Genomic DNA, 25022 nt, shown 5'->3' with positions numbered 1-25022 from the left:
CTAGTCTGTAGTGGTGCATGGGATTCTTCCATCCTAAGTGCAGGACTCTGCACTTGTCCTTGTTGAACCTCTTCAGATTTCTTTTTCCTCTAATTTGTCTAGGGCCCTCTGTATCCTATCCCTATCCTCCATCATGTCTACCTCTCCTCCAAGTTTAGTGTCATCTGCAAACTTGCTGAGGGTGCAATCCACACCATCCTCCAGATCATTAATGAAGATATTGAACAAAACCGGCCCCAGGACCGACCCTTGGGGCACTCCACTTGATACCGGCTGCCAACTAGACATGGAGCCATTGATCACTACCCGTTGAGCCCGACAATCAATCCAACTTTCTATCCACCTTATAATCCATTTATCCAGCCCCTATTTCTTTAACTTGCTGGCAAGAATACTGTGGGAGACCGTGTCAAAAGCTTTGCTAAAGTCAAGGAACAACATGTCCACCGCTTTCCCCTCATCCACGGAGCCAGTTATCTCGTTATAGAAGGCAATTAGATTAGTTAGGCATGACTTGCCTTGGTGAATCCATGCTGACTGTTCCTGATCACTTTCCTCTCCTCTAAGTGCTTCAGAATTGATTCCTTGAGGACCTGCTCCATGATTTTTCCAGGGACTGAGGTGAGGCTGACTGGCCTGTAGTTCCCAGGATCCTTCTCCTTCCCTTTTTTAAAGATTGGCACTACATTAGCCTTTTTCCAGTCGTCCGGGACTTCCCCCGATCGCCATGAGTTTTCAAAGATAATGGCCAGTGGCTCTGCAATCACATCCAACAACTCCTTTAGCACTCTCGGATGCAGCACATCCGGCCCCATGGACTTGTGCTCGTCCAGCTTTTCTAAATAGTCCCGAACCACTTCTTTCTCCACAGAGGGCTGGTCACCTCCTCCCCATGCTGTGCTGCCCAGTGCAGCAGTCTGGGAGCTGACCTTGTTCGTGAAGACAGAGGCAAAAAAAGCATTGAGTACATTAGCTTTTTCCACATCCTCTGTCACTAGGTTGCCTCCCTCATTCAGTCAGGGGCCCACACTTTCCTTGACTTTCTTCTTGTTGCTAACATACCTGAAGAAACCCTTCTAAGTCCTGCACTTAGGAAGGAAGAATCCCATGCACAGCTACAGGCTGGGGACAGACTGGCTAATCGGCAGTTCTGCAGAAAAGGACCTGGGGATTACGAGACGAGAAGCTGGATGTGAATCAACAGTGTGCCCTTGTTGCCAAGAAGGCTAATGTCATATTAGGCTGCATTAGTAGGAGCATTGCCAGCAGATTGAGGGAAGTGACTATTCCCCTCTATTCGGCACTGGTGAGGCCACATCTGTAGTATTGCATCCAGTTTTGAAGCCCACACTATAGAAAGGATGTGGACAAATTGGAGAGAGTCCAGTGGAGGGCAACAAAAATGATTAGGGGGCTGGAGCACATGACTTATGAGGAGAGGCTGAGGGAACTGGGCTTATTTAGTCTGTAGAAGAGAAAAATGAGGGGGGATTTGATAGCAGCCTTCAACCACCTGAAGGGGAGGTTCCAAAGAGGATGGAGCTCATCAGTTCTCAGTGGTGCAGATGACAGAACAAGGAGCAATGGTATCAAGTTGCAGGTCTAGGTTGGAATTTAGGAAAAACTATTTCACTAGGAGGATGGTGAAGCACTGGAATGGGTTACCTAGGGAAGTGGTGAAATCTCCATCCTTAGAAGTTTTTAAGGCCCGGCTTGACAAAGCCGTGGCTGGGCTGATTTAGTTGGGTTTGGTCCTGCTTTGAGCAGGGGGTTGAACTAGATGACCTCCTGACGTCTCTTTCAACCCTAATCTTCTATGATTCTAACTTGGCGGCGCTGCACCTGTTGGCCTGGTTTCTGTGAAGGGGAGAGGCAGTGGTCAGCAGGTCCTGCTGGGTAGCAGGAAACCCTCTACCAGGGCTACCTACATAGCAAAATGTAAGCGGTTCATATGTTGGGCCTCGGATCACCGCATCCGGGTGCAGGAAGCCCCGCTCAAGTCATCTTGGACTATTTGCTATATCTGAAGCACCAGAGCCTGTCGCTGTCCCCAATCAAGGTGCACCTGGTGACCATCTTGGCTTTCCATCCCCTGTTTCACGGCTGGTTGGTCTTCGTCCATCCCATGACACTGCGGTTCCATGACTGGTTCATCAAGGGCCAGTCCGAGGCCCAAGTGAGAGCCCACATCAGTCTGGTCCAAAGTTACTTTCCGAGCCCTGGGCCTGTTTCATTTACCGAAAATTAATCCTGGCAGAGAGAAACCTTGGCATATAGGATAAGTTGCTGCGAGCGATTAAAATATGTCTTAAAGAGTGGCAGTACCTCTTAGAAGGGGCTAGGTTTGCAGTTGAGGTTCTCATGGAGCACTAAAACCTAAGAATATTTCTGCATTGCCAGAAATCTATATCAGCTCCGGATCCATTGGCCACTTTTCTTTTCTTGGTTTGAGTTCATTGTGATGTGCTGCACGGGTGCAAGATATGGAAGGGTGGATGCCTTCTCCCATGAGAATGAAAATGTTGACTCATGCATGAAACCATTTTCAACAGTTTTTAAACTGTCTAATTTTGTCAGTGGAACTGTGGACAGGAACCTAATGTCCATAGTTCAGTAGCTGCTGCTTCACAACCCATTTGCCATCCAGATTCACCAGATGTTGGGCAGTGTAGACATCCAGCCTAGTTCACGTTTCCAGCTACAGAATGGAATTCTCTAAAACAGAGAAAGCATTTATGTCCTAGATGGTCAACCTAGTTTTGAAGTTATGTCACAACTTCTCCCTTGCCAGTTGCTTTGGTTGAACCAAAACAAAAAACATTTAATGGAAATTCTGGTGGGCAGGAATATGCACAAATGTGATGAAATTCATTAATTCCTGTGACGTGAGTTTACGGACAAAGAACCCTTGCTGGAAGTCACTCAGTTTCCTTCAGCTGTTGCCCACCCATCTCAGCCCTGGTCCACCATTTCCCTCAACTTCACTGTAGAATTATCTGTCTTCGATGGTTGTACAGTCATGCTAGTCACAGCTGACCTCTTAACTAAGATGACGTGCTTTGTCCCTTATTGCATGGTCCCATCTTCCCTGGAAAAAGCCCATCTCTTCCTAGAGCTTGTTTTCTGGTTCCATGGACTGGGGACCAACATGCTGTTGGATTGAGGTCCACACCTTGTCTCCTGTTTTGGGCATGAGTTTTTAAATCCTGGGTGTAAAACTCCTTACATCTTCAGCATAGCGCACGCAGACCAATGGGTAGACTGAATGGGTAAACCAGATCTTAGAGCAATAACTCCAGTGCTTCCTAAAATATCACCATTATAACTAGATTTCCTTGCTGCCAGAAGCCGAGGTCACCTACAACAATTCAATCCGTGCCTCTGCTCGACAGAGCCTGCTTGATCCCATTCATGGCTTCCAACCCTTCTTTCGACCAGCATTGCTCACAGACTCCCCAGTCCCAGCAGCAGCAAACTTGGTCACTCATCTGCATCACAGATAACAAGAACTTATAGAACATTTGGAAGCCACCAAAGAAACCTGTAAGTGTTGTGCTAATTGATGCTGCCAGGCTGCACCTAGCTTTAGCACTGGGGAATCTCAAATCAACTTGGACTCCCAAATGAATCCTACCATTGAGTAAGCTGGTTATCACCAACATATAGGTCCATTTGAGGTTCTTGAGCAAATCAGCCGGATGACTTTCAGTCTTCAATTATCAGAGTCAATGAAGACCCATCCACGTCTCTCTTTTAAAACATTACCTTAAAAACCCCTTACCCAGGTTGACCCAGCCCACCTCCAGCTGCCATAACAGACTATGGGCATGAAGAATATATTATCAGACAGATTCTTGACTCCAAGCAAATTTGGGGCAAGCTTTATTACTTGGTGTACTAGGACGGCTACTGTCCTGATGACCAATTGTGGGAACCAGCAGAGAATGTTCATGCACCAGGATTAGTATGGGACTTTCATTGGACCCATCCTAAGAAGCCCAGTCCGAGGGTCCCTAGAAGACACCTGTGAAAGTGAGGGTAACTCTTAGGAACTACAGGCTTGAGTTCCCTCAGCTGAGCCTGGAGCTAGCCAGCTCAGTCTTCAGGCTGGTTAATGACCCTAGCTGGGCTGAGGCAGAATCACCTGATTGGCTGGCCTTCCCAGTTGGTTGCTAAGGAGCCAACCATTCTGCATTTAATAGCAGTGGCAGGTTTCCAGCTGCTTAATGTTTACGCCCGCAACGGTGATATCTCCTGTGCCTGCCTTGTTCCCAGCATCATTCCTAGCTTTGCTCCTGCCTCATTCCCACCCTTGCTCCACACCTGCTGCTCTCTTGTTCCCATCCATCTCCTGTCTGTTCCAGCCTTGATCCCTTGCCTGGCTTCTGACTTCGGCTCTGACCTTTGACTTTGACTCTTGGTTCTTTTTATTGGCTCTAACCACTAGGTCGATCTCCCACTCTGACCACTAGGTCAGACTGCTTATGTCCCCCATCCATGATGCATGTCCCCACATATTTTTTGTTAGTTTCTGTTCTGTTTTTCTCATAAACATCTCTCTCTATTTGAACTACAAATATAAGCTAAAATCGCTTCTTGGCCTGACTTGATAACTACTGCTAGACTCCCATCTTCTGTCCCTTTTCATCTCCCTCTGAAATTTTGGGAAAATATAAGTTAACAGCATTGCATAGCCCAACTACACATTATGGCCATATGAGCCATTCTGTAGAGGATATCCATTCATGTTTGAGGACTGAGAGTTGGTATTTATCTGAAGATAACCATTTTAATAGATTCCTGTTCTTAGGTCAGTGCCTAACGCTTCCAACATACCCAGAAGTGATGATGCAATTGAAGGGAGAAGTCCTATACCTGGATACAACATCTCTTCATTTCATAGATTGGGTGTTGGCTGGCTGACATCCACTGATGGATACTGCTCCTTAGCATTGAAAACATCCTAGCTTGCTGGAGAAAGGACTCTACCAGACCTACTTAAGCTGCTAAATAGAAGAGGTTCTCTCTCTAGGCATTGGAGAATTGTCTGTCTCCCTTGAAAGCACTGCTGGCTAGTATCCTGGAGTACTTAACGTGTTTAGGCCTTTCCATAAGCTCCCTAAGAATGCACCTTGTGGCTATCTTTCCTCACTGTTCCCTTCTGGAAGGCCCCATTGTCTTCTGTCATTTGACAGTGGCTAGATTTCTCAAGGGTCTACTTCATGTCTTACCACCAGTCAGAGACCCTCTGCCCTCCTGAGACCTCAACGTTGTTTTAACAAGTTTGATAGGATCTCCTTTTGAGCATTTGGTGACCTGCTCTTTGTACCACCTATCCATGAAAACCATTGCTCAGTGGCCATAACCTCACACAGAAGGATAGGAAACATTCAAGCCCTTACAGCGGGGTCCCCTTAAGTAGTATTCCACAGGAGCAAAATTACTTTAGAACCTTACCAAGGTTCTTATTTAAAGTGGTTTCTGATTTTAATCTTAATCAGGTGATCTGCCTCACACCACTTGGGAAGAAGCTAAACTTCACACCCTGGATGTTGTCAGATCTCTGTCTTAGTGCTTGTCTACACCACTGCTCATTTGGTAACGATAAGGTTACCTAGTTTGTGTTAACATAGTCCTATTTAAAGAGTTTTAGTTTGTGCAAGCAGCATCCACATGTTGGAGTTACAGTGCAGCATGCTGGTACAGGCTGCAGTTCACACCCCTGTAGTCTGAACTGTAGGGCTGTGTAGACATAGCCTTACTATCTAGAGAGAACAGAACCTTTGAGGAATTCTCCAAAATTGTTCCTAGCATGCTCGATCTCCATTCAAAGATTGTCTAAATGGGTCACAGACTGTATTAAGACATGCTAGGCAGTGACCCATTTAAGCCCCACTTGGACAGGTTAGGACCAATTCCACCAGAGCTCAGGGAGTCTCTACTTCTTCACTGTGATGTGTCCCAGTTTCAGAGATTTTTAAAGCAGCTACCTGGAACTCCGTTCACACCTTCACTCAGCACCACTCCTTGGTAGAGGAATTCAGATCCAGCACCTACTTCAGCAGAGCTGTCCCGTAGTCAGTAAACTCAGAATACTCACCTCCAGGCTTGAGTTCAGTGCTTGTGAGTCATCAGAAGGGGAATACATGTGAGCAGTCACTCAGAGAAAAAGAATGGTTACTTACCCCATGCTAACTGTGGTTCTTTGAGAAGTAGTTTCCACTTGGGTTCCACATTCTGCTCTCCTTCCCCATCACTTTGGAATCCTTGATACTCTGGATTTTGTTTTTGTGAAGGAACTGAAGAGCAGTTGTCTGCCCAGCCCTTTGTGTCTTTGGCTGTGGGACTCTGGTGTGGCCCCAACAGACACTGCTGTTCAGAAGATTCTGATCTCAGTCCATCAGGCACATGCACACCAGAAGTGAAATACATGTGGACAACACATCTTGAAGACCCACAGTTAGTGTAGGGCAGGGGTCTCAAACTCGAATCACCAGGAGGGCCACATGAGGACTCGTAGGTTGGCCTGAGAGCCGCATCATCCCCCTCTCCCCCCCCCGTTGCCCCTGCCCCCCCACTCTGCCCCTGCCTCTGAGGTGCAGCAGAGGGCAGGGGGTTGGGGTGCAGGAGGGAGTGTGGGGTGCAGCAGGGGGCTCAGGGCAGGGAGTTGGGGTGCAGGAGGGAGTGTGGGGTGTGGCAGAGGGTTGGGGTGCGGTAGGGGGCTAAGAGCAGGGAGTTGGGGTGCAGGAGGGGTTCAGATTCCAGCCCGGCGCTGCTTACCTTGAGTGGCTCTGGGTTGGCAGGGGTGCGCACCAGGACCAGGGTAGGTTCCTGGCCCCGGCCCCGTGCTGCTCTGGGAAGGAGTGAGCATCCTGTCCCTGCAGCCCTGGGGAGAGGGGGAGCAGAGAACTCAGTGAGCTGTTCTTGCCTGGGTACCTCCCCTGAAGCTCCCATTTGGCCGCGGTTCCCTGTTCCCGGCCAATGGGAGCTTCAGGGGAGGTAACCACAGGCAAGAACAGCTCACAGAGTTCTCTGCTCCCCCTCCCCCCGGGGTTGCTGGGAAGCGGCGCCCGCCGCTTTCCAGAGCGGTGCGGGGCCCTCAGCACCCCGGGGTTGGCAAATCCGTGGGCCAGATCCAAAGCCCTGAGGGACCGGATTCGGCCCAGGGCTATAGTTTGCCAACCCCTGGCCTGGAGGTAGGCTGGGGAGGTGGCGTGCTGGGGAAGGGATGGGGGGGGCTGTGGGGATCTTGGCGGACCGCATGTTTGAGACCCCTGGTGTAAGGTAAGTAACCAATGTACATGGCAGGGGCATGACTGTTTCATCAGGGGAGAAGAAAGATATCTTGGTTCTCAGGGTAACCTGTTCCTGCAATCCATACTCCTATTCCTCTACAATCTCCTCTGGAGGTTCCGAGGTTCTAGATGCCATAGCTGAGAGAGATCGTCTAAGGGTCTCATGGGTGAGGCTCGAAGCCTGAGAAGTGTGGAGGTGATATGATGCCCAGGGATCCCAGTAGGGCCACTGGGGTGGTGGGATAGAACCTGGCGGTGGTGCCCTATGGTCGTACCATGGTGGGGGTAGGGCAGGCTCAGGGTATGACCAAGGAGCCCCTTCATAGCGGGAATCATAGGGAACGTGGGAGGAGTGATGGGAGACGACTTCCTCTGGCTCACTGTCTAGAAAGTGGAGGTGCATGGCAGGTACCGAAGAGAACTGGCAGGTACTGGGAGAAAACTCGGTTGCGAGTTCCTGGTTCCAAGAAGAGGAGACTCTGGTATATCAGATACCCTGAGTTCACCTGTGTGCCATGATTTCAGCAGTGCTGACCGCCCCAGTGCTAGTGGTGGAATCGGGGGAGTCTGGGATCTTGCCCGCACTGAACGTTGCAGTGCTGAATGGGGCACAGATGACGGTGTTCAAGTTTCAGTGCGTACCTGCAGCATTTTCTTACTGGAGTACTCTCTACTCCTATCTTTGTCCATCAATACCCTTGGCTCAGTACCTGTGCCCGTCAGATCCATAGGCACGTCAACAGTACCTGCCGTTCCAGATCTTTGTGAGCCGTGGGTACTGGGCTTGGATTGTCTTGGTGCTGATGGTACTGAGCATGCCGGAGATCTTTTACGGCCAGCTTGGAGACTCGCTGCTCTCTTTTTTTGATGTCTTTATGAGAGACATTCACAGCTGATTTCTTTGAGCCAGGGTCCTTGCATGTTGAGGGCTGTGGGGAAGACTCACGCCTTCTGGGTGACTCCTGGCACGGACTGGGGAAGGTTGCAGGGCTGCCGCCATAAAGATGATCTTCTGTCTCAACTCCCTGCTTTTCGAGACCTGGGTCTGAGTTGTTGGCAGAGACAACACTCCTGGGAAATGTGGCCTTCCCCGAGGCAGCATATGCAGCGAGAGTGTTTGTCTGCCACAGAGATAGCCTCTTTGCAAGAGAAGCACTTCTTGAAATCCATATCCTGGTTGGGGAAAAGGGACCCTTAGCTGATGATTTCTGGCTACTCCGTGACATTTCAAAAGTGGCTGCAGACACAATGCAAATACCTCTGGAGGAAGGAAAGGACACTCACCAAACTCCTTGACATCCTATATTCTTCCTCCTCCTCCTGGACCCTGCAAAAACTAGATGGCAAACCCCAGCTTCCGTGACGCCTATTTGGAAATGGGCTGATAAAAAATATTACGTTCCAGCTAGAAGGAGGGATTTCTTTTTTCCCACCCTCCCCCAACTCCATCTTTGTGGACAGAGTAAACTCCCACAGCCACCAGCACCAAATGAGATCCACCCGCATGATAGGAAGCACTTGGTTCTCTTCAGGAGAAAGGTCTACTCCTCTGTGACTTTGCATTTTTGAATTGCAAATTGTCAAGCCTGATGACCAAGTATGACTACATTAACTATTTGAAACTCAACAGTTTTATTGGTCAGCTCCCAGAGTCACAGAGCAACCAGGAAGGGCAGCTAGCAGCCAAAACAGGGCTCCAGTTAGCTGTCCATGCAGCCGATACAGTGACCCGGTCCATCTCTACGGCAGTGGTTATGTGCAGACAACTGCGGAAGACCTTCCCTTTGAAGTCATCAAGTTGTTTGCTGAAAAAACTGACGTGTCCCTCCATACCATTAGGGATACCAGGGCCACTCTCTGCTCATTACAGATCTATACATCCGGACATCAGAACATTTAGTACTCAGTCTCAACATAAATTCCATACCTCTCAGTACACAACTCAATGCTTTTATGAACCTCAAAGAAAGAAATCTAGGTTCTCCAGATGCAAACCATCAGTTCCACAGCCTTCCTTGTTGCAACCATCTACCCCAAAACTCCAATTTTGACGGATTGGTTGAGGTGTTGACATACCACACCCCTGAAATACTACAGGTGACCAACCTATCCTCCCCATTCAGCTACCACCTTGCCATATTAACCATTGCCATTAACTGGGAATTGGTCCTGCTTTGAGCAGGGGGTTGGACTAGATGACCTTCTGGGGTCCCTTCCAACCCTGATATTCTATGATTCTATGATTCTATATTCCATCGCACTTGGGACCAATGCGTCTTGGAGATCATTTGCAATGGGTATTCCATCCACTTTACCTTCTTCTCTGCGCACAACACCCCTCCCCGTCCCTGTTCAGGGACCCTTCTCAGGAGAGTTTACTGTGACAAGAAATAGATTGCCTCCTCCAGTTAGGAGCCATAGAATCAGTACCTCAATATCTATGAGGCAAAGCTTTTTACTCTTGCTATGTCCTAATACCCAAGAGAAAGGGAGGTTGGAGACACATACTAGACCTCAGAGCACTCAACAAGTTTGTCAAAGCTCAAAAAGTCAAGAGGGCCACTCTAGCAACGATTACTCTAGCACTGGAACAGGGAGACTGGTTTTTGATCCTCAACCTTCAGGATGCCTATTTCCATATTTCAATTCTACCATCCTACAGATAGTTTCTCAGATTTACCCTAGCAAACAATGACTACCAGTACAGAGTACTCCCCTTCAGGCTATCATCGGCTCCGAGAGTGTTCTCAGTAGTGACCGCTCACCTATGCTCCTAGAGGATCATGATCTACCCCTACCTGGATGATTGCCTCTTGAGAGCCTTCTCCGTCAATGAGGTTTGCTGTGTTACTAAAGCCACAATAGACTTATTCATAGAACTGGGCCTACAGATCAATGCCAAGAAATCAACCCTTGCCCTGGTAAAATGCCTGGAATTCGTAGGGCCGGACCTCGACTTGTTACAGGCCAAAGTGCTTCTACCCCACCACAGGCTCCTCTCCTTGGCCACACTCATAGAGACAGTAAAAAACAGCCCCCAGATATCAGCCAGACACTACCTCCAACTCTTGGGGGCATATGGCAGCTGGCACAGCGGTGATACTTCATGCCAGGCTTCATATGTGGTGTCTCCAGATGTGGTTCAGCTCGGTCTACAGACCAAACAGAGACAGACTAGACAAACCTCTCTCACTGCCCACTAAGGTCAAAAGCTTTCTGGATTGGTTGAAAAACCCAGCAAATGTTTCCAAAGGGATCCCCTTTTCACAAACTTTCCTGTCACTACTTCTCACCACTGATAAATCCCTCATAGGATGGGCCATGCATCTAAATGACCTTACAACACAAGGAAATGGTCGTTCAAGGACACTTCTCTTCACATCAACCTCCTTGAGCCCAGAGCGGTCAGGAATGCCTGCACTTGTTTCCTCTTGCTGATCAAGGGAACACACGAGAGTTCTAACAGACAACATAACATGTGTGGACTACATAAATAGACAAGCAGGAGCCAGTTCACGCTCCCTCTGCTCAGAAGCACAAAAGTTATGGAACTGGTACATCTCCCACAATATTACACTATCAGTGGCCTACCTTCTCGGCACACAAAACTTGATGGCAGACCGTCTCTCACATGCAAGTTCCCACATGACCATGAATGGGAAATAAACCCAGCAGTGCTTCACAACGTATTCAGGCAGTGGAGGACACCGACCACAGACCTGTTTGCCACTTACCTGAAGAGGAAATGTCCATGTTTCTGCTCCAGAGCAGGGATAGAACAGCACTCCCTGGGTGACGTTCTTCTTATTCCTTGGGACAAGAACCTTTTCTATGCCTTTCTCCCATTTCCCCTATTGTCAAAAGTCCTATTTAAAATAAAAAGAGAAGAAGCACAGATCATACTGATTGCTTCCACCTTGCTGAGACAAACTTGATATCCTTGCCTGTCACAACTCACAACATACGCACTGATCTCTCTCCAATCCACTCTACCTCCTCTCACAGAATGAAGGTCACACTCTGCATCCCAACCTGAGGAGTCTCCACCTCAAGTCTTGGCTCTTTCATGGTTCCAACGCATAGAAAACTCCTGCTTGGAGGAGATACAAGACTTATTACTACACAATAGAAGATCCACATCATGCCGTATGTACCAGCAAAAGTAGTCCAGGTATCAGGCTTGGTGTAGTTCCCAAAAAATTTCTCCAACATCTGCTACTCTTCCAAAGAGCATAGACTATATACTGACTCTTAAAAAATCAAGACTATCTCTCAGTTCACTCAGGGTCCACCTAGCAGCTATAGGAGCCTTCCACCGACAAGTAAAGGGATACTTGATGCTATCACACCAAACCACAAAATCATTCCTCGGAGATATAGTAAACCTTTTATCACAACCCCGACATCCCACCCCTACATGGGATCTAAACCTAATGTTGAAAAGCCTGACTAGACCTCCCTTCGAACTATGGCAACCTGTTCGCTTACATACCTGTCATTGAAAACGGCCTTCCTGGTGTCAATCGCCTCAGCTAGGAGAATAGGGAAAGTAGAACTAAAAAATAGAACTATCCTGTGCTCCCCCACCAAGGTGCACTGTTTGATTGAATAAGAAACTGTCAGCCCCAGGGTTGGAGGGCTTCAGCTGTGAGCTCTGAATGGGGCTGACAGCTTAGACTGACAGTTTGCTGACAGTGCGACTCCAGCTATGAGCCCTGCATGGGGCTGACAGCCAACAGGCGATGTAAGTAATACAGTGTCTACATAGAATCATAGAATATCAGGGTTGGAAGGGACCCCAGAAGGTCATCTAGTCCAACCCCCTGCTCGAAGCAGGACCAATTCCCAGTTAAATCATCCCAGCCAGGGCTTTGTTAAGCCTGACCTTAAAAACTTCTAAGGAAGGAGATTCAACCACCTCCCTAGGTAACGCATTCCAGTGTTTCACCACCCTCTTAGTGAAAAAGTTTTTCCTAATATCCAATCTAAACCTCCCCCACTGCAACTTGAGACCATTACTCCTCGTTCTGTCATCTGCTACCATTGAGAACAGTCTAGAGCCATCCTCTTTGGAACCCCCTTTCAGGTAGTTGAAAGCAGCTATCAAATCCCCCCTCATTCTTCTCTTCTGCAGGCTAAACAATCCCAGCTCCCTCAGCCTCTCCTCATAACTCATGTGTTCCAGTCCCCTAATCATTTTTGTTGCCCTTCGCTGGACTCTCTCCAATTTATCCACATCCTTCTTGAAGTGTGGGGCCCAAAACTGGACACAGTACTCCAGATGAGGCCTCACCAATGTCGAATAGAGGGGAACGATCACGTCCCTCGATCTGCTCGCTATGCCCCTACTTATACATCCCAAAATGCCATTGGCCTTCTTGGCAACAAGGGCACACTGCTGACTCATATCCAGCTTCTCGTCCACTGTTACCCCTAGGTCCTTTTCCGCAGAACTGCTGCCTAGCCATTCGGTCCCTAGTCTGTAGTGGTGCATGGGATTCTTCTGTCCTAAGTGCAGGACCCTGCACTTATCCTTATTGAACCTCATCAGATTTCTTTTGGCCCAATCCTCCAATTTGTCTAGGTCCTTCTGTATCCTATCCCTCCCCTCCAGCATATCTACCACTCCTCCCAGTTTAGCATCATCCGCAAATTTGCTGAGAGTGCAATCCACACCATCCTCCAGATCATTTATGAAGATATTGAACAAAACCGGCCTCAGGACCGACCCTTGGGGCACTCCACTTGATACCAGCTGCCAACTAGACATGGAGCCATTGATCACTACCCGTTGAGCCCGACAATCTAGCCAGCTTTCTACCCACCTTATAGTGCATTCATCCAGCCCATACTTCCTTAACTTGCTGACAAGAATACTGTGGGAGACAGTGTCAAAAGCTTTGCTAAAGTCAAGAAACAATACATCCACTGCTTTCCCTTCATCCACAGAACCAGTAATCTCATCATAAAAGGCAATTAGATTAGTCAGGCATGACTTGCCTTGGTGAATCCATGCTGGCTGTTCCTGATCATTTTCCTCTCATGCAAGTGCTTCAGGATTGATTCTTTGAGGACCTGCTCCATGATTTTTCCAGGGACTGAGGTGAGGCTGACTGGCCTGTAGTTCCCAGGATCCTCCTTCTTCCCTTTTTTAAAGATTGGCACTACATTAGCCTTTTTCCAGTCATCCGGGACTTCCCGGGTTCGCCACGAGTTTTCAAAGATAATGGCCAATGGCTCTGCAATCACAGCCGCCAATTCCTTCAGCACTCTCGGATGCAACTCGTCCGGCCCCATGGACTTGTGCACGTCCAGCTTTTCTAAATAGTCCCTAACCACCTCTATCTCCACAGAGGGCTGGCCATCTCTTCCCCATTTTGTGATGCCCAGCGCAGCAGTCTGGGAGCTGACCTTGTTAGTGAAAACAGAGGCAAAAAAAGCATTGAGTACATTAGCTTTTTCCACATCCTCTGTCACTAGGTTGCCTCCCTCATTCAGTAAGGAGCCCACACTTTCCTTGGCTTTCTTCTTGTTGCCAACATACCTGAAGAAACCCTTCTTGTTACTCTTAACATCTCTGGCTAGCTGCAGCTCCAGGTGCGATTTGGCCCTCCTGATATCATTCCTACATGCCCGAGCAATATTTTTATACTCTTCCCTAGTCATATGTCCAACCTTCCACTTCTTGTAAGCTTCTTTTTTATGTTTAAGATCCGCTAGGATTTCACCATTAAGCCAAGCTGGTCGCCTGCCATATTTACTATTCTTTCGGCTCATTGGGATGGTTTGTCCCTGTAACCTCAACAGGGATTCCTTGAAATACAGCCAGCTCTCCTGGACTCCTTTCCCCTTCAAGTTAGTCCCCCAGGGGATCCTGGCTATCCGTTCCCTGAGGGAGTCGAAGTCTGCTTTCCTGAAGTCCAGGGTCCGTATCCTGCTGCTTACCTTTCTTCCCTGCGTCAGGATCCTGAACTCAACCAACTCATGGTCACTGCCTCCCAGATTCCCATCCACTATTGCTTCCCCCACTAATTCTACCCGGTTTGTGAGCAGCAGGTCAAGAAAAACGCCCCCCCTAGTTGGCTCCTCTATCACTTGCGCCAGGAATTTGTCCCCTACGCTTTCCAAAAACTTCCTGGATTGTCTATGCACCGCTGTATTGCTCTCCCAGCAGATATCAGGAAAATTAAAGTCACCCTTGAGAATCAGGGCATGCGATCTAGTAGCTTCTGTGAGCTGCCGGAAGAAAGCCTCATCTACCTCATCCCCCTGGTCCGGTGGTCTATAGCAGACTCCCACCACTACATCAGTCTTGTTGCACACACTTCTAAACTTAATCCAGAGACACTCAGGTTTTTCTGCAGTTTCGTACCGGAGCTCTGAGCAGTCATACTGCTCCCTTACATACAGTGCTACTCCCCCACCTTTTCTGCCCTGCCTGTCCTTCCTGAACAGTTTATAACCATCCATGACAGTACTCCAGTCATGTGAGTTATCCCACCAAGTCTCTGTTATTCCGATCACGTCATAGTTCCTTGACATCACCAGGACCTCCAGTTCTCCCTGCTTGTTTCCAAGGCTTTGTGCATTTGTATATAAGCACTTGAGATAACCTGTTGATCGCCCCTCATTCCCAGTATGAGGCAGGAGCACTCCCCTCACAGACATTCCTGCCTGTGCTTCCTCCCGGTATCCCGCTTTCCCACTTACCTAAGGGCTTTGGTCTCCTTCCCCCGGTGAACCTAGTTTAAAGCCCTCCTCACTAGGTTAGCCAGCCTGCTGGCAAAGATGCTCTTCCCTCTCTTCGTAAGATGGAGCCCGTCTCTGCCCAGCACTCCTCCTTCATGGTACACCATCCCATGGTCAAAGAATCCAAAGCCTTCTCTCCGACACCACCTGCGTAGCCATTCGTTGACTTCCACGATTCGACGGTCCCTACCTAGGCCTTTTCCTTCCACGGGGAGGATGGACGAGAACACCACTTGCGCCTCCAACTCCTTTATCCTTCTTCCTAGAGCCACATAGTCCGCAGTGATCCGGTCAAGGTAATTTTTGGCAGTATCATTGGTGCCCACGTGGAGAAGCAGGAAGGGGTAGCGATCCGAGGGCTTGATGAGTCTCGGCAGTCTCTCCGTCACATTGTGAATCTTAGCCCCTGGCAAGCAGCAGACTTCTCGGTTTTCCCGGTCAGGGCGGCAGATAGATGACTCAGTCCCCCGGAGGAGAGAGTCCCCGACCACCACCACCCGCTTTCTCCTCTTGGGAGTGGTGGTCGTGGAACTCCCAACCTCAGGACATAGCATCTCATGGATACTGCGTTGCCCTAACTACATTGATTACTCATGGACGTGAAGTTAAGTTGATGTAATGGTGACTTACATCAGTGGGAGCTTTAGTGTAGATGCTTACAGAGTGAGGTTAACATAAGCTGCCTTATGTCAACCTAACTCTGTGATGTAGACCAGGCCTTAATCAGGTCTACTCTAGAACAACTAATTAGAGTTGCAGTGACCAGAGTGTTGGATCAGCAGCTGTTGCCCAGCACTCTGTCATAATCCCCACTGCCAGAGCCTTTCCCTAGTGACAGTCTTTGACTGTAGCGAGAAAAAGCTCGAGGAGTGGGAAGGCAGCAGAACACTACACTGCCAAAGATAGCAAAGTAGACATGGGAGACGTTGCTTAGGTATGTAGAGACCCATATAGGATATACAGCGTAGGCTTCTGATGTGTAGTGCACTCTACTCTGCTAAGCAGTACCTCGCCATCCACAGTGCTGTTATGCCCGTGCTAGTTGGCATTCAGTGTTTGTACTGTACACATTGCCGTAAGTGTGGATCTACCCTTTATCTCATATGCATCGCATTTTGATTGCCTCATTTATTATAAACTTAGTCTCTGCAGTTATCCTTTTATTTTGTCTGTATATCTTGTTACCTTTTCCTGCTTGCTATCACTTTTATTTGGGAGGCAGCTTTCACTAGACCTACAAATATCCATTATTCTTTGCAAGCTCAAATCCATTTCTAGTAATCATTTTGTTTTGACATAGCTGTCAATATACCACCAATAATTTACTCTATAATTATTGCACCTGTTAACTGTTCAAATTCACATGACTTAGATTTATTAAGTAGGCCTTTAATCTAATGATTTATGGTTTCCTATGGTAGTTTATAAAGAAAATATGTCCTGCAGAAGTGAAATTTTTGATTGAGATAAAGTGTTCTTGAAATTTCTGAATGATATAATCTACTAGTTTGTATTCTCCTTCCTGCTCCTGTTGGAATGAGTTTTAGATTGGAAGTATCTCTGGACCTGCCACATGTAGATGTGTGGAGGAAATCAGTCTCCTGGATTTATGTTTAATGCCTCTTGCCTCCAGGAGAATTTGGAAATACTGCAACTTTCTTCTTCAATTTTCTGCAAGGTTGCCCAGGCCCTTCTAGACCAAAGGATTCAGGTGGCTTCATTTGCAGCATTGTTGTTTGAGATTTAGTTTATTTCTGGTATCATGTAATGAAGGATGAAATGAACTGATAAAAATTTTTATTTTGTGGCCCATCATGTGACATGGTAGGGGTTACAAGAAGTTAATACCCTTGTTACGTAACTGGGGTCAGTATCCACTGGCTTCAGTAGGTATTTTTTATAATTGGTTTGGTTCTTATTGCTGTGATATTGAAAAGCTGAACTAATTGCTGAACAACTTTTAAAGTTAGGAATTCCATTGACAGCATGGGCCAAATGCTATTCTTGTACTTCAAACAGGTTCCACTGAAGCGAATGTCAGTCTCTCTGTCCACCTCTCTATTTAGTTTTATCTAAGGGCTTGTCTACACAGCAAGTTACTGTGCTGCAAGCCAGAGTGTAAATCTGCAGCACACCAGCTTGTTGTGTAGACAAGTCATAAGTATTTATAATGTGCTTATCACTGCTGTATTTGAACATTGCCAAAATGATCAAAAATATACAACTAGTATTGTGACGTGCTGTGAAAGGGGTGCACATGTGTTTAGAGAGCAGAATTTCTCTTTAATTGGTGGAAATTTTGAGGACTTAGACTCAACTTGATGGCATTTCTCTGTTTGGATATAATGTAATAACTTTTGAACCCCCTATCCAATCAATTCATGCATTTCAGGGAATTTTCTAGACATTCGTGAGCAGAACCCTATTGATTTTGGTTAAAATAAAATAAAAAAAAACAAAGGAGAAAAAGGAGGGGCACCACAGAGCTGCTGACATGTGGGAAGTGGTAGGGTCATACAGAACTCCTGGCAGGAGGAAATGGGGACCTAGTATGCGGTGGAATACAGAAGCATATTGGCCCTGGGATAGGGGTAGGAATTGGGTACCCTACCATACAGGGGAGTAGGGGGCACATAGAGCTGCCTCTGACATGTAGAGGGAAGAGAATAGTGGGGAAGGAGGGAATATGGGGAGCACAATAGTCCTGGAATGGAGGGGGATGGCCTATGGCATGCAGAGGGAATGGGAGGCCCCCAGAGCCCCTGACATGAGTGGGGAAAAATGAGGGACCTTGCAATGGGGGTAGGAATGGGGAACACACAGAGGCCCTGTCATGGGGAGGGAGATTGCAGGGAGTCCCTGAAACAGAGGGTGGTAGAAGGGTGGCACAGAGGGAGCTTCTGAGCATGAATGGGGGAGTGGAAGGAACCCCTGGTATATGAAACATGATCCAGGCTGCAGAAGCAACAAAGTGTGTGACCTTCTAATATATAATACATTTTGGGAGGTGACTGGTGAAAATAGTTTAAGAACATGTGCAAAATACAACCCTCATGTAACTCCATGGAAGGTAGTTGAGTTACTCACGAATGCACATGGCCCCATGTTTGCATTAAAACCTCTAAATTTGTGATCATTTGCCAGACCCTTAATACACTTAAAGCAAAGTTCATTTCATATACAATATCATTTTGTCTATTTGTTAGAAACCTAAATTAGGTTCAGATAACCCATCAGTTTATTTAGGGTCTGACCTAGAGAATTACTGAGTAATTTCAGTTCTCCTTGAAATCATGAATAGAAGCTGTGGGTGTTTAAAGCATTCTCAGGATGAGGCCTTAAATTGTGGCTGCATTCATAAATCCTCATCTCTGTTTATAGAAGTGTTAAATTCTTGTTTGTTACCTTAAATACAGAAGCAAGATAAAACTGTAAACAGTTTTGTATGTGATGGAAGGAGGTAATTTGATTTTTTTTTAATGTTTTGATCTAGACAGATGTATCCTGACCTTAAAGATAATCTGAAGGAGTTCAGAAAACACCTAATTGAAAGTACTAATAACTTGGAACCGCTGAAGGTCTGGGAGCTACAAGGTATATATTTAGTGTGCTATGTTTGTTTGTTTGTTTTTGTTTGTGCATTGACACTCATTTTGTTTAATTCTTCTTTGCTGTATTGGTGATTATAAAAACTATACCAAAAACTACTTTTATTCTTCAAGTGCTTGTCCCTATGTGTGATGGACTTTAGGTTGCACATGCATCCCAGGACCTGGAGATATTTCCCGAGCAGTGTGCATCTGGTCCATGCCTACACATCTGCCACCTCAGGCTCTGTACTATGGAAATGAAGGGAGCTGCTGGTCTGCAATAAGGTTCCTCCTTACTGCTCTTGGGAGCTTCAGGGTTCATGCTGACTTTGTAGCATTTCTCTGTAAATAGTTTTATTATTTTATAGTTAATTAGTTATGAGATAGTTGTACGGGTTTGGTTCCCTAATTCTTGGAACCACCCATAGAATTGCATTGGGAATGGTATCTGTATACGCGTGCACACAAACCCCATCACCCCAGACCTGGTTCTCTTCATTTGTGGGAAGAGTATGCCAATGACCCCCAGCTTTAAAAGCTGTATCACAAGCTGGTCACAAGCCCTTCCAGGTCACATACTATCAGAACGCATGTGTACTGCCTGGAGAAAACTAATGTCCCTTCTAGGTGCAGTATGTTCATGTCCTTCTGGAGTAGAACCAAGCAGCTGAGTGGGTTCTGACTCCGAAGGTTCCTTCATGAAGGCAGGAAAAACCTGTGGCTGAGAAGACTCCCTTGCCTGAAGAAGGTAAGAGTGGCCCCTCTTCTCTGGTCCAGAGCAGTTCTAAGACTTGCACCCTCCTCCCCCTGGCTCCAAGTGATTCAGGAGAGCAGAGCAAGGGCAGGCAGGGAGAAGGGAGACATAAACATTCCCACTAGCACAATAAGGAAAGTTCCCTTCCAAGCCCTGTCAGAAGAGGTAGAAGTCCCCATCCTGTACCAGGTCATCAGGAAACTTCATGTTCAGGAGTGGGACCATCTGGTAATTGGAGGGACTGGAACAGGGTTTCTTCAAAGGGCAAAACTGCACCACCCTCTGGTACTGGAACTGATACCTTGGCACACAAGTCAACCACATTGGTACCGCCAAATCTGGCACCTACTACTCAACAGCTCGAGTCAAGGAAATGACCCCATCTATTCTGGATTGTGTCTTGGCACCAGAGGGTCTCATGGTGCTCCCGGAATTGGAGTCACGAGTATTCTCTAGAGCATAATACTGGTACCAATCTCTATGCAGTACCCCTCTCTATCTCTGTCTTTGAGTAGGGTTTGAGCCAGACTTTCACTGGTACTGTTGATGAGTAGAGGCAAGTCATCACCACCTTCTCCAGTACTGAGAGCTCTCCCATTGAACCCTGCTTCCAAATCCTCTGAGTAAGAAAAGGGCTATGGGAGACACCCATCCCCAGAATATGCTCCAAGGGATCCCTTGAGGTTATTGAGCCCAGTCTGACTGTCAGGAATCTCCAGGATCTCATGCCACTCCTATGTGAAAAAGTATTCTCCCTATACCTGTTGGTACCCAGCACCCTGGGGCCCTGGACCAAGAGGCTATGTGATTCCGCAGGGATAGTACTGGGGCCCAGAAGATCCGTGAGACTACCGCTGAATGTACCCATGTTGTGGGACTTCGGACCCAAGGAGATCCATGGTTCCCAGAGAAGGGGAAGAGCATCTTCGCTTCCTCAAGATGTACAATAGCAGCAGCATGAGGAAGAGGAACAACAGGAACAGAGGGACACCTAACCAGTGACCTTGTTCTCCCCTTCTCTATGTGATGTCCTGATGAGTCAGGCCTTCCAAACTTAAAAGGGGGACAGAGTCACTACAGATCCCGCTGGAAGAGAGGAAGCCCTGCACAGATTGCTGGATATCCTTCATAGCTCGGACTGAGTAGAGTGGCCCTTCCATTAAAAAGGCCATTCTTCAACCCATCAAGACACTTTTCCATTGTTCTACCAATATCTATGTGGGCTGAAAGAGGTATTTCAAATCTGTGCAGGTGTCAGAGTACCTATTCTCTTAGCCATCTCCTAACTCATTGGTAGTGTTAGTGGCCACCAAATACAGCAGACAGAGACAGGCCAGGTCTGTGCTGCTTGAGAAAGAAGTGAAGAGGGTAGACCTCGTTGGGAGAAAGATATATTTCTTAGCCTGCCTGAAGTTTCAGGTCTCAAACTGCCAAGTGTTGAAGATCATATGGTTTTACTGTCTAAAACAGATTAGCAGATTTCACCTATAGGTGTCCCAGGGCATTAGAGACCAGTCCCAGGTCCTGATTGACATGGGAAACCTGGTGGCTAGATTGGCCCTTCAGGCAGAAGTGTATTATTAAAGTCTTCGCTTTTCTGCCAAAACCTGGGACTTGAACCTAAATCCTGTCTAAGTCTCTCTTTGAGCTTCTGGTAACCTGCTCTCTGCTACTGCTTTCTATGAAGCTAGCAGTTTGGGTTGTAAACCATTGTCCAGAAGAGTTGGGGAGCTAGGGGTGCTTATGGTAGATCCCCTCCATACAGTTTTCCACACAGAGGAGGCATTTTTAACAGCGAGAGTAATAACAATTGGAATAATTTATTTAGAGTTGTGGTGCATTCTCCATCATTGATCATTTTCAAATCAAGATTGAAAGCTTTGCTAAAAGATTTGCTCCAGGAGTTATTGGGGAAGTGATGCTATGCAAGAGGTGAGAGGGATGATCATGATGGTCCCGTCTGGCCTTGGAATCCATGAATCCATGAAACTGCATCCAAAGTTCATCCAGAAGGTGGTGGTGAACTTTCTTATCACCCACAGTATCCACTTAACTATGTTCTATCCCAAACCTCACTCTCGTAGAGAAGTAGTAGTGTGACACTCATTGGATGTACATAAGGCTCTTGCCTTGCATTTGGAAAGGACAAATCATTTCAAAAGTCTCATAAGCTCTTTCTATCATTTTTGGAACAAACAAAAGGAGATTTCTACCCAGAGGCTGTCAAAATGAATCTTGGTAGCATCCTACTCTTCTGTGAGATGAACTTTGAAGTGAGAGCACACTTGACAAGAGCTCAGGCAGTATTGGTAGCTTCCTTTACAGACATACTGTTTCTGACATTTTCAGAGCAGCAACCTGCAGCTCTGTTCAGTTTTGCTAGACTCTACGCACTGGTGCAAGGAGATGCCTTCAATGGCTCTTTGGGCAGAACAGTTCTGCAGCTTTTTGTGACATAGGACTCCGGATACCCACCTTTTTGACAGAGAGACCACTTGTGAATCACCTGAAGTGCACGGCACATAGGGAGAAGCACTTGAAGAAAAAGGATGGGCTATTCACTTTGTGGTAACTTGAGTTCTTCAGTGTGTTTTCCCTATGTGTAGTGCACCACTCGCTCTCCTTCCTCACTGTCTGGTTTCTCCTGCTGGGGTTTAGAGCTAGAGAATGAACTCAAATAGCAGCTGTCTTTATTCCTTCAGTACGGAGTGCGAGAAGAGCAGGGACACATCTGTGGACCAGATAGACACTGCTAAGGAAAAATCTGTGGTCCCAGGCATATGGATAGCATGTGCAACCTGAAGTACATTACACGTAAGGACAACATTGCCATGCTGTCTGGAATGAGTCACAACTGAGAGAGCTAATCTCAGGTCTGACTGTCAAAACTGGGCAGACACTCCCAAACTGGTGGTATATTCTATAGTTAGATTTAACCAAACCAGCAATAAATGTGTGCTCCTGGTTCACTATACTAGCTTCCCATGGAGCTAGTATCAGTCCCCTTAGACACTTCAGCCTATGATACCACCCAGACCAACTGGACTTATGTGATGAAAGGTTAAAACCAGAAGTCACCGCACATTAGATTACTCCCAGCTCCAAAGAGCCAACACTTACCCGAGGTGAAGGTACACTTCATATCTCACCAAAGATAACGCTATCAGCCAATTACTTTAGTAAACTAACTAAAGTTTCTTAACTGAGAAAGAAGATGAGTTATTTCGGAGGTTAAATTCAGGTAAAATACATTACAGATGAATTCAAGTTTGTAAATCCAAAATGCTAGCAGGGATGTTATATCTGCTAGTTTTCTATAAGTCTCTCTGGTTTGCCCAAATAGTACAGTAACTCCTCTCTTAAAGTTGTCCCGGTTAACGTTGTTTCATCGTTATGTTGCTGATCAGTTAGGGAACATGCTCATTTAAAGTTGTGCAGTGCTCCCTTATAATGTCATTTGGCAGTCGCCTGCTTTGTCCACTGCTTGCAGGAAGAGCAGCTCTTTGGAGCTAGCTGTTGGGGACTTGGAACCAGGGTGGACCGGCAGCCTCCCTATCAGCTCCCCACTTCCCTAAGTTCCCTGTGTGGCAGCTACCCAGCAGGATATCAATTGCCGACAGTTCAGCTATCCCTCCCCCCACTGCCATGTGCTGCTCCTGCCCTCTGCCTTGAAGCTGCTTCCCGAGCCTCCTGCTTGCTGTGCAGGGGCGGGGGCCAGTGCTGGGCTAATGTCAGGATGTCCTCCTCCCCCCTGCTCCTGCACCCTGCTTACCCCATCTTCCATAGAGCAGGGGGGACACACGACAGGGTTCAGGATGGAGGGAGCTTCCAGGCAGCAGCTGTGGTCTCAGCTTGCTGATTAACTTAACAAGGTAGTGCACGTAAGAGTGGGGTCAGTGTACTTAAAGGGGAAATGCACATCCCACACACACACACATAGTTTGTGCCTCTGTCTGCCATGCTGTCTCCCCTCCCTCCATTTGTGCTGCCTTGTAGAGTGTGAAGCTACATTAACAACGAGTTAACCCTTGAGGGCTCAGCCAATTGCTAGTTCATCATTTAGCAGTAAGGCATCACCTGGGAAATATCCCACCCTCTGACTTCACCACCTCAACCAAGCTTCACAGTCATTGCTGTGTACAGTATTACATTGTTTGTTTAAAACTTATACTCTGTGTGTGGGGGTGTGTGTGTGGGGGGGGGGGGTTAGGTTCCAGGGAAATTTTTTTTAGACTATTTTTTTTAGACTATATATAGTCTTTTGTCTGGCAAAAAAATATATATATTCCCTGGAACCTAATCCCCCCCACCCCATTTACATTAATTCTTATGGGGAAATTGGATTCGCTTAACATCGTTTTGCTTAAAGTCGCATTTTTCAGGAACATAACTACAACGTTAAGTGAGGAGTTACTGTATTGGGGGCCTTAGTCCTTTGTTCAAAATTTTCCTTTTTAGAGTTCATCAGTTCAGACATGTGGTAAGAAAGAGGTACCAAGGGGTCTTTCTTTCCCCTGTTTATATCTTGACCCTTTTTCTGGAAAAAATTCTGGCTGTGAAAAGGGGGTCAGGGAGTTCATCACTTACCTGCTGGCTGAGATAACTTCATTCAAACTGCAAATTTTTGCCTGCATCTTCTGTGTAGTATTTGTTGTATGAGATGTCTCTGAGACTGACCATCAGGAGTGTTTGTTTACAGTTTCTTTGTCTTTCCTGGAGAGCTCATCTGCAGGTATTTCTCAGACTTACAATATGTTTGAAATACAAGCATATAGCAAAATTTCATAATTTTGTACACAATGTCAATACACACATTATAACAAGATAGTAACGTCCAGCAGACCACATCTTTTTGAGTAAGAAAAGGAGTACTTGTGGCATCTTAGCGACTAACAAATTTATTTGAGCATAAGTTTTCGTGAGCTATAGCTCACTTCATCGGATGCTCAAATAAATTTGTTAGTCTCTAAGGTGCCACAAGTACTCCTTTTCTTTTTGCGAGTGGAGACTAACACAGCTGCTACTTTGAAACCTGTCTTTTCCAATGATACCTGACAGGGCATACTTCGTATAAGATTTATCACCAATTTTGTAAAAGTGGTGACCACACTAGTGTACTGTAGTGCCCTTTTATACAGCATCACGAATACATCTTGAAGAACTCCCGTTACAAGGTGAGTAACCCATCCTTTCTAAAGAGTTCACCTTTCATGGAAAGGTTAGTATTATTTCAAACAGCATACACATGATGATCTTATTTTAGTAGTAATAAACTAAAGGAATGTTGCAATCACTTTACACTATAGAAAACTATAGCTATCTCCAAAAGATAAAATTGACCTATCTTTCTGCCTTACAGTTTTATTTAAGGTATTAATTTGGTAAACTTGGTTTCTGAACTTTTTTTTTTTAAATATGAAGTCAGACCGAAAATAACACTTCATCCTCACCATCAGGTCAAGATAAAATACAGAGAAATACATCTCAGGTTCTGTTCTGTCTCTTATAAATGCTGTTTTGTTTTTGTTTTTTTTTTAATAAAACCATTGCAAGTCTTACTGATAATTTTTTAAATGGAACATCAGATGAAAGAACGCAAGCTATTTAAAAACTTCCTTACAAAAAAGAATGGAG

At 46.5% G+C, this 25022-nt stretch overlaps 1 protein-coding gene across 2 annotated transcripts in view; it reads left to right on the top strand.

Annotated features, from left to right (window-relative positions):
• UGGT2 (UDP-glucose glycoprotein glucosyltransferase 2) overlaps positions 1-25022 on the top strand; it is a 301267-nt gene that overhangs the window by 41842 nt on the left and 234403 nt on the right. For both annotated transcript variants that reach the window (XM_073348024.2, XM_073348019.2), the window contains exon 8: positions 18538-18638. In XM_073348024.2, coding sequence (XP_073204125.2) covers positions 18538-18638 — 101 coding nt within the window. The remainder of the gene's footprint in view (positions 1-18537; positions 18639-25022) is intronic.

This window comes from Lepidochelys kempii, chromosome 1, assembly GCF_965140285.1.
Source record: "Lepidochelys kempii isolate rLepKem1 chromosome 1, rLepKem1.hap1, whole genome shotgun sequence".
Taxonomy (NCBI): Eukaryota; Metazoa; Chordata; order Testudines; family Cheloniidae; genus Lepidochelys; species Lepidochelys kempii.
Note: the sequence above shows the minus strand (reverse complement) of the source record. Positions and strands in the feature narration are given on the sequence as shown.